General features: G+C 37.3%; 1 protein-coding gene across 1 annotated transcript in view; it reads right to left on the reverse strand.

Annotated features, from left to right (window-relative positions):
* Positions 1-5731, reverse strand: part of ABCA12 (ATP binding cassette subfamily A member 12) — a 179895-nt gene extending 174164 nt beyond the window's left edge. The window contains exon 1 of the mRNA XM_066345995.1: positions 5620-5731. Within this exon, the coding sequence (XP_066202092.1) occupies positions 5620-5688 (69 nt within the window). The 5' untranslated portion in view covers positions 5689-5731. The remainder of the gene's footprint in view (positions 1-5619) is intronic.
* Positions 5732-15894: the final 10163 nt, after the last annotated feature.

The following is a 15894-nucleotide window of genomic DNA, read 5'->3' on the forward strand; positions in this document are numbered from 1 at the left end:
TGATGTCTTCATTGGTGAATTGAACTCTGAGCAGGGATCAAAGAATATTGGGAAAGAAACTCAACTCAGAAGTAATAGAAAAACAGCAGGAGGTAACAAAAAGAATAGATCAAGTTTGGGGAAAATGTGACTTTGGGTACTTAAATTCACTGTGTGACCTTGGACAAGATCTTGACCATTCTGAAAACTTATGAAATAAAAGCATTTAGATAATCCCAATATCCCAGAATTCTGATATTTGATTTTGCAGAGAGAGAAACATTTATTCTAAGAACAATTTTGAGGGTGATGACCTTGAAAATTAAAGGTCTAATTTTCCCTCTTTTGCAGCCAAATTCATCATTTAACTTATTGTTGTCATTCTACTTATTAGACTGCATAGCTGTTTGAAATTCCTTTGCATATTCTTTTGTAGTATATAATTTTATGCCTCCTCAGTAATACCCACTCTACTTTAATATTTTTACTATATTTTTTTTCTGTTTTAACTCTTTCTTATGTATCATTTGTTTCTTCATTAATAGAGCCCTACCTTCATTAATAAACTGTCTTTCCCACTGCCTTGCTTTGTGATAGAATCTCTTGAAAACACACTGGAGGAGAATGTCATGATGGTGATATTAACTTTTTTTGACATTCAGTAAGGACTATATATGTCACACATAATAAATTCTGTTTTCTTCATATAATCATATAGTTTAAAGTCCATATTCATAAAAATTACAAAGATAGAGATTAAAAATGCTTGCATTTAAAATAATTGCTTACTGGATGACAAAGCCCAGTTCCTTCTCAAGACTGTATCCTCTCCTTAAATTTATATAAACCTGTTTATCTTTTCAGAGAAACAGCTCCTGATTCAGAGATCAGTAGCATTTTTATACACCAATAATGAACTATCAGAAAGAGAAATTAAGGAAACAACCTCAGGTATTGAAACAACAAAAAATAATAAATAAGGTACCTAGGAATAAGTTTAACCAAGGAGGCAAAATATCTATACTTGGAAAATTTTAGGATACTGAAGAAAGAAGTTGAAAAATACAAATAAGTATAATTATACACCATGTACATGGATTGGAAGAATTAATATAATTAAAATGGCCATACTACCCAAAGCAATTTGTAAAATCAATGCAATTTCTATTGAAATACCAATAACATATTTCACAGATCTAAAATAAATGTTCCAAAAGTTTATATAGAACCAAAAAAGACACTAAATAGCTTCAGTAATCTTGAGAAAGAAGAACAAATTTGGAGGCATCGCAATACCTGATATCAAACTATACTACAAGGCCATTGTAATCAAAACAGCCTGGTACTCACATAAGAACAGGCATGCAGATCAATGGAACACAACAGAGAGCCCAGAAATAAATCCATACTTTTATGGTCAGTCAATATTTGACAAAAAAGGCAAGAGCACACAATGGAGGAAAGACAGTCTCTTCAATAAATGATGTTGGAAAAATTGGACAGGTACATGCAAAAAAATGAAACTAGACCACCAACTTACACCATACACAAGAATAAACTCAAAATGGATAGAAGCCTTAATGTAAGTTGTGAAACTATAAAAAATCCTAAAAGGAAACATAGGCAGAAAAATCTCAGACATCTCTCACAGCAATACTTTTGTTGCTATACTTCCTTGGGCATGAGTAACAAAGGAAAAATTACCAAATGGAACAAGATCAAACTAAAAAGTTTTTGCACAGTAAAAAGAAAATCAACAAAATGAAAAGATAACGCACTGATGGGAGAACATATTCACCATTACACCTGACAAGAGTTTAATATCCAAACTTTATAAAGAACTTATAAAACTCAACACCAAAAGACAAATAATCCAATTAAATAATGGGTAAAAGAACTAAATAGACACCTCTTCAAAGAGGACATACAGATGGCCAGTAGACATATGAAAAAATGTTCAACATCACTAATCATCAGAGAGATGCAAATTAAAACCACAATGAGATATCACCTTATACTTGTCAGAATGGCTTTTATCAATAAATCAACAAACAAATGCCGGTAAGGATGTGGAGAAAAGGGAACCCTTTTGCACTGCTGGTGGGAATGCAGACTGGTGCAGCCACTGTGGAGAACAGTATGGAGCTTCCTCAAAAATTTAAAATAGAGCTGTGTTGACCCAGCGATCCCACTCCTAGGAATATATCCTAAGAATCCCAAAATAATAACTTGAAAGCATATATGCACAACTATGTTCACTGCAGCATTATTTACAATAGTCAAGATCTGGAAACAGCCCAAGTGCCTATTAGTAGATGAGTGAATAGAAAAGCTGTGGTACATTTACACAATGGAACATTATGCAGCCATAAAAAAGAAGGAAACCCTACCTTTTGTGACAGCATATATGGTCTTGAAGTTTACTATGCTAAATGAAATAAAGCAGTCAGAGAAAGACAAATACCATATGATCTCACTTATATGTGAAATCTAATGAATAAAATAAACTGATAGACCAAATATGGACACATGGAACAGACTGACAGCTGGCAGAGGGGAGCAGGGTTGGGGGGACTGGATGAAAGAAGGTACAGGGATTAGCACCTTCTCATATATATGTGTGTTACACATGTATGTAACACACAGACTCAGCCAACAGTGTGGTGATAGCCAGAGGAATAGGGGAAAGAGGAGGGGGTTAGGTGGAAGTAAGTGAAGGAGGGGAAAATGGGAATGGAAAGAGACTTTGTTTGGGGTGATTGGCGGTGGTGTGCAAATGAGGTTTTATTGTATTGTACACTTGAAACCTGTATGGTTTTATGAACCAATGTCACCCCAGTAAATTAAATTTAAAAAATTAAAAAATAAATGTGAGTGTGTGTGTATGTGTGTGTGTGTCTGCTATTTATATTCTCTGTCTTCTAATTTGGCTATATTTCCTATTTCTTCCATTTTCTTTTATTTCAACTCCTTTTATATCTTTAATTCTAACTTTCCAACCTCTTGATTTTCTCATTCTTCCCTCTTAAATAACATTGGCACACACATATCTTTTCCATCTATGTCCTCAAGCTTTCTTTCCATTACTGAGATACAGGGCTAGTCTTATGCAAAAGTAGGAAGAAAGAACTATATTTTCCTTTGCCCTCTCACCCTCCACTTAGAGTTGTCATCCTTCCTCCTTGCGGCACCATTATTTTCTAAAGGATTTTTGTGTCCCTCTAGTTGATCATAAGAGATTCAGGTGAGTCCTCTGTATTTCCCCAAATTCTAGACTTTTCTGATCCTGTTTCCTTCAACAAAGACTTTTCTGCTTTGGGTGCCATTCCTCTTGAGGTAATAGCTGATGTATTCTCTTTTCCTAGGTGAAAGTATAATTAACAGGGGCTTTTTGGGTTTGGGGCTAAGTAGGAATAATATAAAGTATCATAATGAACACATTTTAGCACGCCTAACTTCCATCTCCTCTAAATATGCCATGTCCAACAGAAACTGACTAAAATAGAAAAAAACTCTAAAGTAGAAAATTGATATACTAGCTATGTTACAGATGAGGAAGAAACTTATTAAAGTTTCTAAGGATAAAATTTCTCAATAAAATCTTTTATTCACCACAGGTGTTTTTTTTTTTAATTTTTAAGTACAATGGAGTTGTAAGAAAACTATGTAACCTCAGTGTTCTGTTCATCAGCAATAATTGATGTTTTCCGTTTCTCTATGCTTTTATTTTAACTATTGAGTTTTCACCACTTAAGATCTTTACTGTATATAATTTTTTTTCTCTCCCCCACAATCTTCATTTTTCTGGATTACCTCTCATTATATCAAATAAAATATGACAACCACGTCGCCCCAATTTCCTCTAATTTGCCAAGTGTTTGCCACCACTTATAAAGCAATTTGAAATACGTTAGCATATCTGGTTCTCACTGCACTATGAGAGAGATACGGTAGATCTCATGTTCGTTTTAGGAATGGGAAAGCCAGTGCTCGGAGAAGCTGTGATGAGCTACTCAAGTCTTGTAGCTGGTAAGAAGCAACACCAAGGGCCCAGCTCTTGTTGTTTGACCACAATCACCTACCCAGACTCTTAACCTGTTGAATTCCACACAAATTTTTTTTTAATTCTTTTCCAAATAAGAGGAGGGGAGATAGAAAAACAGACTCCTGCATGCGCCCTGACGGGGATCGATCCTGGCAACGCCTGTCTGGGGCCAATGCTCTGCCCATCTGGGGCTATGCTCACAACTGTGCTACTTTTAGCTCCTGAGGTGGAGCATCCACAGAGCCATCCTCACTCAGCACCTGGGTGATGTGCTCAAACCAATTAAGCCATGGCTATGGGAAGGGAAGAGATAGAGAAAGAGAGGGAAGGGAGGGGGAGGGGTGGAGAAGCAGATGGTTACTCTTCTGTGTGCCCTAACCGGGAACCTAACTGGGGACATCTACACACCGGGCTGACGCTCTACCACTGAATCAACCAGCCAAGGCCGAAGTCCACATAAAATTTATCATGGGATGATTATGGAAAGTTTTACATTCGTGTTGTTTTCAGTTTAAAAAAAACAGTAAAAAAAAAGTAATAATTAAAATTTTTATGTCCAACTCCACACGCAATTACATAATGATGCCTTATGATTTAAAATCCTACCCACCAAATTCACAAAGGTGAGTGCATATTTACTTCTCCTTCTTAATATATACATCAGGACACTTAAGTAAAGAGTTAGGAACTAGGAGCAAACCTAGAATGAGATAAAGTGCATAGATAAAATGTTGGTTTCTGTGACGCATATTATTTGCATATTTATAGTATTCATTTAAGGCTGGGAATTGCCACTCTAATATGAAGTATACTGAGTGCCTTTTTGGATTGCTCTGGTTTTCAAACATCTTCCAAACGTGTGGCAACTCACAGGAGCCAATTTCTTTAATCTACCAGGACCCTATCTGGCGAGGATCTAATAGCTGGCTTTGTAATTTAAAAAACAAACCTGAATATAAGAGCACACACAAAAAAAGATGTTGCAATGAGCAGAGTAGACAGACTGTAGCAATGAATTCCAGTAATTCTTAATCTCCTGAAAATACGGCACATATATTGGCTCTTGCTTGGCATTTCTAGTCAATAATTTTTAGATAACTAAAAGTACTTAGAAGCTTTTTTATACCAACAAACCTTCAAACTATTTCCTTTCTATATCTTACTTTTCAACCAAGCTTTCTGTTGCTGTTGGTTTCCAAGTACATCTCTCTCATTTATTGTACCTGTCATCCGATACATTTCTTCATTGCACTTTTAACTAAATTCATTAAGAAAAGTTCTTAAAGCGTCTTGGCCAAAAACTTAGAATTCAACACTAGTTTCGACTCAACCAGTAACAAGACGCATCCCTTTCTTTGCCCAGGGCATATTCTGGTTTACTCTTTTAATTTACTGAAATCAAACGCCTGCTTTAGGGACAAGTTTAGACTTATGCCTTTAGCTAGAAGACAGAAGTAGGGATGGTTTCTAAATAGCTTATTTCCCGCTAAAAGAATTAAATTAAAACTCTTCTCTTTTTACCTCATAAACATCATCACATTTTAGGATTGCCCAGAGCGTCGCCTCAGAGCCCCGCTCTCATATTTTTTACTCACCGGCTGCCTTTTGACACCTAGCCAATTTTTCCAGACTAGGACCCGAAGCTGGTGAAACTGGGAAGCCATCCTTCCAATACCCCGAACGAAAGAATTTTTCTTTGTTCCTCCGTCCCTCAAAGAAAGAATTGGTCCAACTTGCTGTGTGTCAGTGGGTCAGAAGCCTTTTCACGGCATAGTTTTCGTGACGACTGGGGTGAGAAACCCACGGGTTTTCTCTGCCACAGATCTTCTTTTCCTGCGCAAGGATTGGTTTAATTCTTGACCAAAGGAGCACTTCTCAACCAACTCTTCCTCCCAAATTGGGTCCCAGACCAGTATCTTTCAGTGGCTTTTGCTTATTTTAAAATAACTTCCAGTTGCTGCTTGTTGCATGAAGTCCAGACTCAAAGAGAGAATGAATGTCATTCAGACAATGCTCCATGTGGAAAAAAAAAAAAAGTTGATCCTCCACCTCCTACTCTCCATGAAATTAACTGCCTCTCCACACCTCCGAGAAGGTGTCACCTGCACTGAACACGTCATGAGGAATTAGGTGGGACTCTTGCCAAGCCAGTAGGACTTGTCCTACATTCTCTCGCCTTCCTGATGACATCGTGCCTGCCCTGGCAGAGGCAGGGCCTAAGGAGCATTTCACAGGCTCTAGGCCAGTGACTCTTCTAATAGCACAGGAGCAGTGTCGTTAAGATGTTTGAGTCAATAAGACCAGAGCTCAGCTGAAAGACTATGAAACTCAGCCCATCATGAGATCTATAGAGAAAGTTTCATGTTCCTTCTAGAGTGGAGTTAAATATTTTCATTTGAGGGGGAGTTGGCTAGGTCCCACCTTCTCTGACAGCTTACTGGGTTAGGCAAAAGGCAATAGGTGACATAAAGAATATACAATGGATTTCTCATTTTGGGAGGCATGGATTCATGCATACGTTGTAAGAAAGCTCTCTTGTTCAGGCTTTTATAGTTAAAGAAAACATAGGCTGACCAAGTAATTTTAATTGTGATTTAAAGGTATATATAATGGAGAAGCCTGGCATAAAGGCTTCTAAAAGGAAACTTGTTTACACACCTTAATGACAACCCATTTCGTGTGATACTCGATGCCTCCACAATCTGGCTCTAGCCACTTTGCCAATCTCACCTTCCAATAGTCTATTAAAAGTGCCTGATCACTTGCCAAACTGCAAACTAGTACACTATGCAAACATAACCTGTGCTTTCTGGTCTCTGACTTGTTTATACTATCTTTTCTACCTGAGATGCACTCCTTCCTCCCTAAGCTCCTACCTCTCAAAATTACTCCCAAGTTCACATCTTCCATGAAGCCTTTTTAGATATACTGTATAAGGTATCTTCTCTCCTGCCTTTGAATCTAGCATAATTCTTTGTTTATAATCTATCTCAAGGGACTTACATGTTTGCCTTGTTGTTATTTTTCATGTTTTATTTTTACCAGTAAATTGCAAATTCTTCGAGAACTCGGGCTATTTTATATCATAGTACTTCACACATGATCAGTGCTCAATCGTCACCCTGGATTTCATTGCATAGACTAGGGGAGCCAGGCTGATGAAGCTCTCTGCCGACACTCATACTTTTCCATTCCCCTAATTGTGAAATCAGTTAAAACAATGTTTGAGCTCTCCCTTCACACCTGGAGAAAGGCTCCCCATCCTGGCCCCCCATGTTCAGCTTCCTGGTCCCCATGCCAGCTGTGCAATGTTGATGACAGCCATCCCGGGGCTGAGTGGATCCATGCTAGCACATGCCCACTGCCTCAACTTCACCTCTGTCCCTACTGTGATGCATCCGATCTTCGTGAGGCAGTTGATCTTGAATATCAAGAATTTGGACCTTTAATTGTTTTCCGGACAAGGTTAAAGACAAGGTGTTCTTCAGACAGCCAGCAGAGATGATACTCTTCTTCTCCACTCTTGAAATGCAGTGTCAGATTCATCTGCTTTTCTCAAGCTTCGCTGAAGACTTGAACTCCTGCTTCCCTATCTTCTTTGTCTGCCATCTGTCACAGTCTTCAATGCACTAGTGGTTCAGTTCACAGATAGATACCATTCAGGTGTAAAGACATGCTGATATCTGAGATGTGACATTACATGTCTAGGTACATTACCAGCACAGAGGCACTTTATTCAGTGAGGTTACTTCAGGTTAAAACGTACTGACTCACCATATGACTGATGCAGGTGACAGGCCAACTCAAAAAGTCCCAAATGGTTTCCCCTCAGAGCTGCTCATCACCTCTCTAGTGTAATCATGAAGTTGTTTTGTTATTGTTGGTTTAAGTTTGGTGAAAGATTTTTTTTCTCTCAGGCTGTACCCGTGCCCAGATAAATTCAATTTTTCTGATGAAGATAATGTATTTTATTACATCTCATGACTTCTCAGATTTATTTTTTCAAACAAATTTCAAAACTATGCATTAGGTGGTTAGTGTACGTATGATATTCCTTTATACTTGAAGACACACAGTACCATAGCACCAGACGTCATACACACTTCCCTTAAGGAATGGGGTAACCTTTCACAAAATGTAATTCAAAATAGTTGAAGTTGGGGCACAGAGACAATCCAGATGTCCAAATTTTGTCCTATTCTGAATAATTATATCTTTAAATAAAATTATTGGGGTAACTGGTTAAAAATATTATATAGGTTTTAGGTATTTAATTCTATAATACATCATCTGTATGCTGTGTGCTCTCTACTCAAAGTCTAGTCTTCTTCCATCACCATATATTTGACTCCATTTACCCTCCTCATTGTCCTAAGAGCCTCTTTCCCTTCTGGTAACCACCAAACAGTCGTTTGTGTCTGTGAGTTTGTTTTGTTTGTTCGTTTGCTTTCTACTTATACCCCTTATGTGACTGAAATCATATGGTTCTTGTACTTTCCTATATTTCAGCACCGATATTGACAATATCTGTATCGAGTATCTTTTTTAAGGTTCTCATATTTCTTTTAAAACTTGATTTTAAAAACACCTCTTAAGATTTCATTATAGAAAAGGTGCTGCTAACAATAATCTTGGAAGTTGTAGCTTACATAAATCAGGAATTATAACCATTGATCAGAAGAGATCTTGAGCTAATTATTAGAACAACCACAGAGAGAGAATGTGGAAGAACATTAAAGACAGTAAAAAAGTTTGTTTTTTTTTATAAAATAAGATGTAACTTTGTGTCCACTCCTGATTATAGATTGGGGTGCTATTAATAGGTATCTTAGAACTTCCCATTGAGGAATTAGAGAACAATTTTTCAACCAGAAATAAACTGTTCCCAAGACATACAGCTGCTGAAAAATATTTTATTTTAAACAAAAAGCTACACTGAGCAGAAAATAAAGAAAAGCAAAAATAGAAGAAAATAATCCATGAAAGAATACATTTATCAGGACTCTGTTTACAGATTTTATTCTACAGGAGTGCCAAGAAGTTAAACTACTCGATTTGGTAGGTCTATGGTGATCTGCCACACTACTCAGTCACTTCAGTGCTTCTGCCAGAGGCCATCAGACCCAGGCTGACTGTAGGATGACTTCCAAGTCATAGTCCACAGTATCTGCCAACACTCCTTTCACTGCTGCTGGTGACTCTCCTTCTTGGTGATCAAAGGTTCATTTCTTTGTTAAGCAAGGGATCATTACATCTACCAGAACTTAGGCATTGTTTGCTTTTATGCACTTACCTGTACAACATTAAAAACAAAAAAATATAGCTTTATCGTGGAATAGCTTGAACAAAAATTAACTAATCTTAGGATTCCAGCCTTCTGCATTCCTAAACTCCAGTAACCACAAGTTTTGGAGAACAGTTTAACCATTGCAAAGGTGACTGAGCTATGACCAGAATTTTCTTTGAGCATGCATGATCATGCTCCTGAAATTGGTCTTATCTAGGGTGACCTCTGGGGTCACTTCACCTACTGAATCTAATTAAAATGATGACTCTGCCAAGGCTGCACAACTGTGTAATTGACGGGCTCCATGAGCATGAGATGCAGCAGCTCCTGTCAGTCAACTGTCACGTAGCATACTCTAGGACCAGGGCAGGCAGGAACCAGTCTTAACCATGAACAGGATATTCATGTAGCTGAGACGCATTGATTTGGTTTTTTGTTTGTTTGTTTGTTTTTGTTGTTGTTGCATTGATTTGTTTTAATAGTATTTACTAAAAATCTATATTGACAATAATAGTAATAATAATAAATACTGACCTACAACACCCCTGTTCTGTCTCATCACTGTATAGTAGAAATCTAGCACAGGTATTGTCCTGTAGTAGGTGGCTAATTAATGTGTATTGGATAATTGAGTAGCAAACATTTGTTAAGCATTTATTGAATCATCATAGAAGGCATATTGTATAGAAATTAGTATCATTCCCATTTTCAAAGAAAAAATGTGATATTCAGAAAGGTGATGCAACTTGCCTGAGTTCACCCAGTTAGAAGTGAGGACGATGAGAACAGCAGAATGGGAACTCAAACCCTAAACTTGTTCTTTTCATTCTTGTGCTGTGCTGTCTCCAGTCGTATGAACTCTTTGGCGTGGGAAGAGCTGAGAAGGAAAATAAATAATTTCAGGGGTTTTCTGATTCATTCAGAGCCTATAAATGACTGTGGATATTTATTAAAAATGAACAATTATTACCAAAATAAATGTACAAAGAATAATTGCACCAGGAATTCTGGAAAAAAAGGCTGCTCTTCTTAAGCCCTTGCCAGCTTCATTGGGTATGTCCCTCCACTCTCAGCCATCCCCCTGCCACTTGCTGCAAAGCCTTGGATAGGGATATCTACTTCCAAGCTTTGGTCACGCTGCTCCCTCTGTCCCAAACGAAATCGTGCTCATTCTTGAATGAATGACTCCGGTGTGACTTCCTCTACGAAGTCTTTCCCAGCCCTTCCACCCATCACACCTCCACCCCCGGCTGAATTAATCACTCCTTCATCTGGTTTACCATGGATCTCTGCTCATAAGGATAGTCAATTTCTTATTAACTACTGTTATTGTCTGTCTGTCTCACTGTCTGTACTCTGAGCTCCTTGAAGACAAGGACCATGAAATATGAAACAGTAAGAGTTGGGGATTAATTCTAAATCCCTGGAGAATGGTGAGAACCTTGCCCAACTGGATCTAAGTGCTGGTTTGAAGTAGTAACAGATAAAGTTGAAATAATTAAAGACCTTAATGATAAAAAAGAGAGGATGCTATATTAAATATTTAGATGGAAAGTTCTGGCAACTTATCTAAAGAGCTAGACCATGATATAAATGGTGCTGTGAGAAGATAAAAATATTAGTATAAGGAGAGATACAGGTTTAAATGTGAAATCTAATTTTGAATGAAAAAAAAATGTGGAGTTGAATTAATGGTGAAATAAAATAGTTTAGGATATTTAATAATAACCAGATCCATAAATTTGCTCTTTCACCTCCAAACTGGTTTTGATCCATAGCATCAGAAACAACTTACTTTTTTCCCCATGCTTAATTGATGTTTCATTAAGATCCTATGGGATACTCATCACATACAGGACCTAATTTCTATGATAAACCTGTGAGATCAATATTACTATCTATGTTCTATAAATAAGGGAGCTTAGGTCAAGTAGCTTCCCGAGGTCACACAGCTAACGAATGTCAGAACAGACATGTGAACCCTACTCTTTATGTCTGGAAAGCCTGTTCTTCACTAGGACCTCATAAAACAAAGCACAACATGACAAGTGGATGCATTTAACCCAGGAAGAAATGTGCAATAAGTTAAGAAACTGAAGCTAACTCATGGCAAAAATAACAGCATCCTTTTTTATGAGAAGGGTGGGTCTCTACCAGAGGTTTAAGATAATGAGGCAGCAATTGCTAATACCTCATTACCTAAGATCCACCTCTGATGTAAGGTGGTGATAGCCAATGCTATGAAGCAGGTAGGTGTGAGGGAGGTATTAGATTCAGGATTTTCAGGTACTTTATCAGCACTGTGACACTCCAATCATAATGGGGATAGAAGAACTATGTCAAGAAACAACTGGTGAAGAGCAGCAAAACCAAGTAAGACCTATTTTAAGGGAGTTTCAACAAGACTCACTCTAAGCTAAATTATAAGGCAACTTTTCTCTTCAAGATGATCCAGTGGCACAGACATAATGAACAGAATGCTTCAACACAAATTACATGGCTTGTCAGGCAAGCCAGTTTGATCAACTATCTGATTATCTTACCGTTGAGATGTGTGAGTCTGGGAATTTCAGGGTGATTTAGAATCTTGCAAAGAATTACTCACCCTGGCTGAATAATAATTTACTTGGTTAAACTGGTAAACTATGTTGAATTAATTAATTTTACTACATATGTTGCTATAATCTTCTGGAAATGAGAAATAAGAAATAATTGATTTTTTTCTGGTCAATCTTTTAAAACTGAAAAGAAATGTTGAAGTTTTAATTCTCCATTTTAGAGGAAACAATAAAAATGAAAATACTACTATTGTTTTTTCCTCAACTTGTATCTTTTCTGCCATAAAACCTAAAGCTGCTTAAAAGACAAATCTATGTTTTTATCTATTATCCTTTTTTCTTTATTGATAAAACACAATAGCCAATTTCTGCATGTGTTTTAGTCTTTGGTGACCATCCTATACCCGAAGAAATTTTAGAAAGCCTATCACTAATATTAAAGTTTCCTATATTTTATGTGGCAGCATGCATTCACTTGAATGCAACAGAAACTATGTTAGAAAAATTGATATTTCTTGAATAAGCTGGAAAAAACACTCCTTGCATTTTGAAATTCCAAATGTTTGGTATCTGTCTCCTCCATGTTGAACAACACCCTATTTTCCTATATGCTTTCTATGTTTATTATTGTCAAATTACTTTGAAAGCATAGGGCTAGAGAAAAGGCACTGGTCAATGATTGAAATTAAAATCAGTAATAAAATATTTTAGTTGAAAATTCTGATGATGAAAGCATTGATACACCAGTCTACAGGAAATTAAGATCTTTATTTTTATGGTCCTCCATAGTACTTTTAGTAATACTTTTAGTAATACTTTTAGTAATACATAGTACATTTTAGTAATACTTCCCTTTTATGAGGCTCCCTACCCCTACTCCATGAGCATCGTTTTGAAACAAAGGGAAAGTGAAGATATCAGGTAGAAGTGGAAAGGGGTAACTAATTGTCGTGTATATTGGTATCTGGTAGTTGGACTTTTGAACAAGATATTTTTCATATAGGCTTATATAATTCACAAGTTCACACACAAAAGTATCCATTATTGTATGTGTTTATATAGACATAAACATATGTCCACATAGGCTTCCTTACTAACATGCAACTAGAGATACAAAGCATATGCAGAAAGATATAGAGAAACATTTACAAAATTTTAGCCATTATATAAACATACGTGGACTGTAAGTGTGAAGAAAATGGTGCATAATAAAAGTGAAACATCTGGCCCTCCAGGTATGCATTTTAATGGCGCTGTAACGATAGCACGTGACAAAGGGAGCATATGGCCATATCAGTAAAGTCTTGCTGCAGAGAACTAAACAGATCTTTTGAACCAAAATTGTTTGTAACATATAGATATATATAATCCACAGGGTTTTCCTAAACATACAAATTTAAAACCATTTTAAATTTAAAAACTGCATATTTATTAATTTTTTATTAAGTTCTCACATTAACTTCCTCCATAAGTGGAAACACTCACATGTAACACAAAACGAATGTATCCCTATCTAAAATAACAATTTGAATGACTGCAATAAAGCTGATCTTGCCCGATATGCTGCTACTCTGGCTTTCTCTGGGATCATGGAATTGTTTTGAAAGCTGGTCATTAAATATATATATACACACATTTTCCTACCACTAAGGCTCTTAGGGGAAACATAATCCCACCCTCACCTATGGCTAGACCCTCAAATCTTCAGCCTTCCTTCAATAAGAAAAGTTCATTGCTTAGAGCAAACCACAAACATTTTGTGTAGCACAGGGAGCCTATAGAGTGGAATGGTGTTGAGGTGGTGCTTCTGCAACATCAGGAAGTCATTGGCAAGGTGCCACTTTGATATAGCAAATTCATTCCTTAAATTAGGGTTCATGTGAGAAATGTCAAGTCATGTTGAAAGAGAAAACACTAACTGACTGTATGGGGACAGAACACCACAAGAGCTTATGTAAAGAAGACTTCTTTCGACTACAAAGAAGTGTAGCGTTTGACGAAAAGAGAGAAGGAAGTCTAAGGAGGAGATGGCTACACAGGCCACTCAGCTGTTTCTCAGCTGAGTCAACTTCTGAGGCTCAAACGCTCTGCCTAAAAAGTGGTTATGCAGGAAAGCATGGTGGTTCCTCAGAAAATTAAGTATAGCACTACCATATGACCCAGGATTCCCTCTACTGGGAATCTACCTCAAAAACTCAAAAACATTGGTATCTAGAGACACATGCACTCCCGTGTTCATCACAGCATCATTCACAGTGGCCAAGACATGGAAACAACTGAAGTGTCCTTCGATAGAGGACTGAATAAAGAAGATGTGGTACATATATACAGTGGAACTCTACTCAGCTGTAAGAAATGATGACATATTGCCATTTACAACAACATGGATAGACCTTGAGAACATTACACTGAGTGAAATAAGTAAATCAGAAAAAGTTAAGAACAGTATAATTTCAGAGAAATGCAAATCAAAACTACAATGAGATACCACCTCACCCCTGTTAGATTAGCTATTATCAACAAGACGGGTAATAGCAAATGTTGGAGAGGCTGTGGAGAAAAAGGAACCCTCATACACTGTTGGTAGGAATGTAAAGTAGTACAACCAATATGGAGGAAAGTATGGTGGTTCCTCAAAAAACTGCAAATAGAACTACCTTATGACCCAGCAATCCCTCTACTGGGTATATACCCCAAAACCTCAGAAACATTGATACGTAAAGACACATGTAGCCCCATGTTCATTGCAGCACTGTTCACAGTGGCCAAGACATGGAAACAACCAAAAAGCCCTTCAATAGAAGACTGGATAAAGAAGATGTGGCACATATACACTATGGAATACTACTCAGCCATAAGAAATGATGACATCAGATCATTTACAGCAAAATGGTGGGATCTTGATAACATTATACAGAGTGAAATAAGTAAATCAGAAAAAAAACAAGAACTACATGATTCCATACATTGGTGGGACATAAAAACGAGACTAAGAGACATGGACAAGAGTGTGGTGGTTACCAGGGGTGGGGGGAGGGAGGACGCAGGAGGGAGGGAGGGAGAGAGTTAGAGGGAGGGGGAGGGGCACAGAGAAAACTAGATAGAGGGTGACGGAGGACAATCTGACTCTGGGTGAGGGGTATGCAACATAATTTAATGACAAGATAACCTAGACATGTTTTCTTTGAATATATGTACCCTGAATTATTAATGTCATCCCATTAACATTAATAAAAATTTATAAAAAAAAAAAAAGAAAAGAAAAACAGTATAATTTCACACATAGGTGGGATATAAAACTGAGACTCATAAACATAGATAAAAGTGAAGTGGTTACCAGGAAGAAGGAGGTGTGGGGGAGGAAATGGGGAGAAGGGAATAAAGAGGGACAAATATATGGTGATGAAAAGTGATTTGACTTTGGGTGATGGGCATACAACATAATCAACAGTTTAAATGCTATAGAAACATTTACCTGAAAACCTATGTGTGTACTCTTATTGATCAATGTCACCTTGTTCGATTTAATTTTTTAAATAAAAGTTTTAAAAAGTGGTTATGCTTAGTTGACAGATTTATTGGGGGATTAAATGAAAGGATCAAATAAATGTAAACAACCTGGGAGTTAGCTAAGGTCTTTTTGTCCCCCCAGTTCTTAAGTCTATATGATATGACCTGAGTTAACACCCTACACAACTAAGGTCAATCTATGGCAATGTGTACAGGAAGACAAACACGAAAAGGTACACCAAATATTTGTTGAGTGTACTACTCGTTACAGATTAGTGGGTCCAAAATGTAAGTGTGTGATCTCTCAACCTCACCAACTCAACCTCTTCTCTGGCCCCCTCCCACTGCCTTCTCTTTGCTCCTTTCTTCTCCCATTTTGGGACAATTAAATCCCTCTCCTTTTCTCTCGCTGAGTAGTTTTGCGTCCTTCTCTGAAGCTCCTAAGCTTCCTGAGCTCCGGATTCCAGATGGATGCATCTACGCCCAACCTTCTCTGTAACTAGAATAAGGGCTAT

Source organism: Saccopteryx leptura, chromosome 7 (assembly GCF_036850995.1).
Source record: "Saccopteryx leptura isolate mSacLep1 chromosome 7, mSacLep1_pri_phased_curated, whole genome shotgun sequence".
Lineage (NCBI taxonomy): Eukaryota > Metazoa > Chordata > Mammalia > Chiroptera > Emballonuridae > Saccopteryx > Saccopteryx leptura.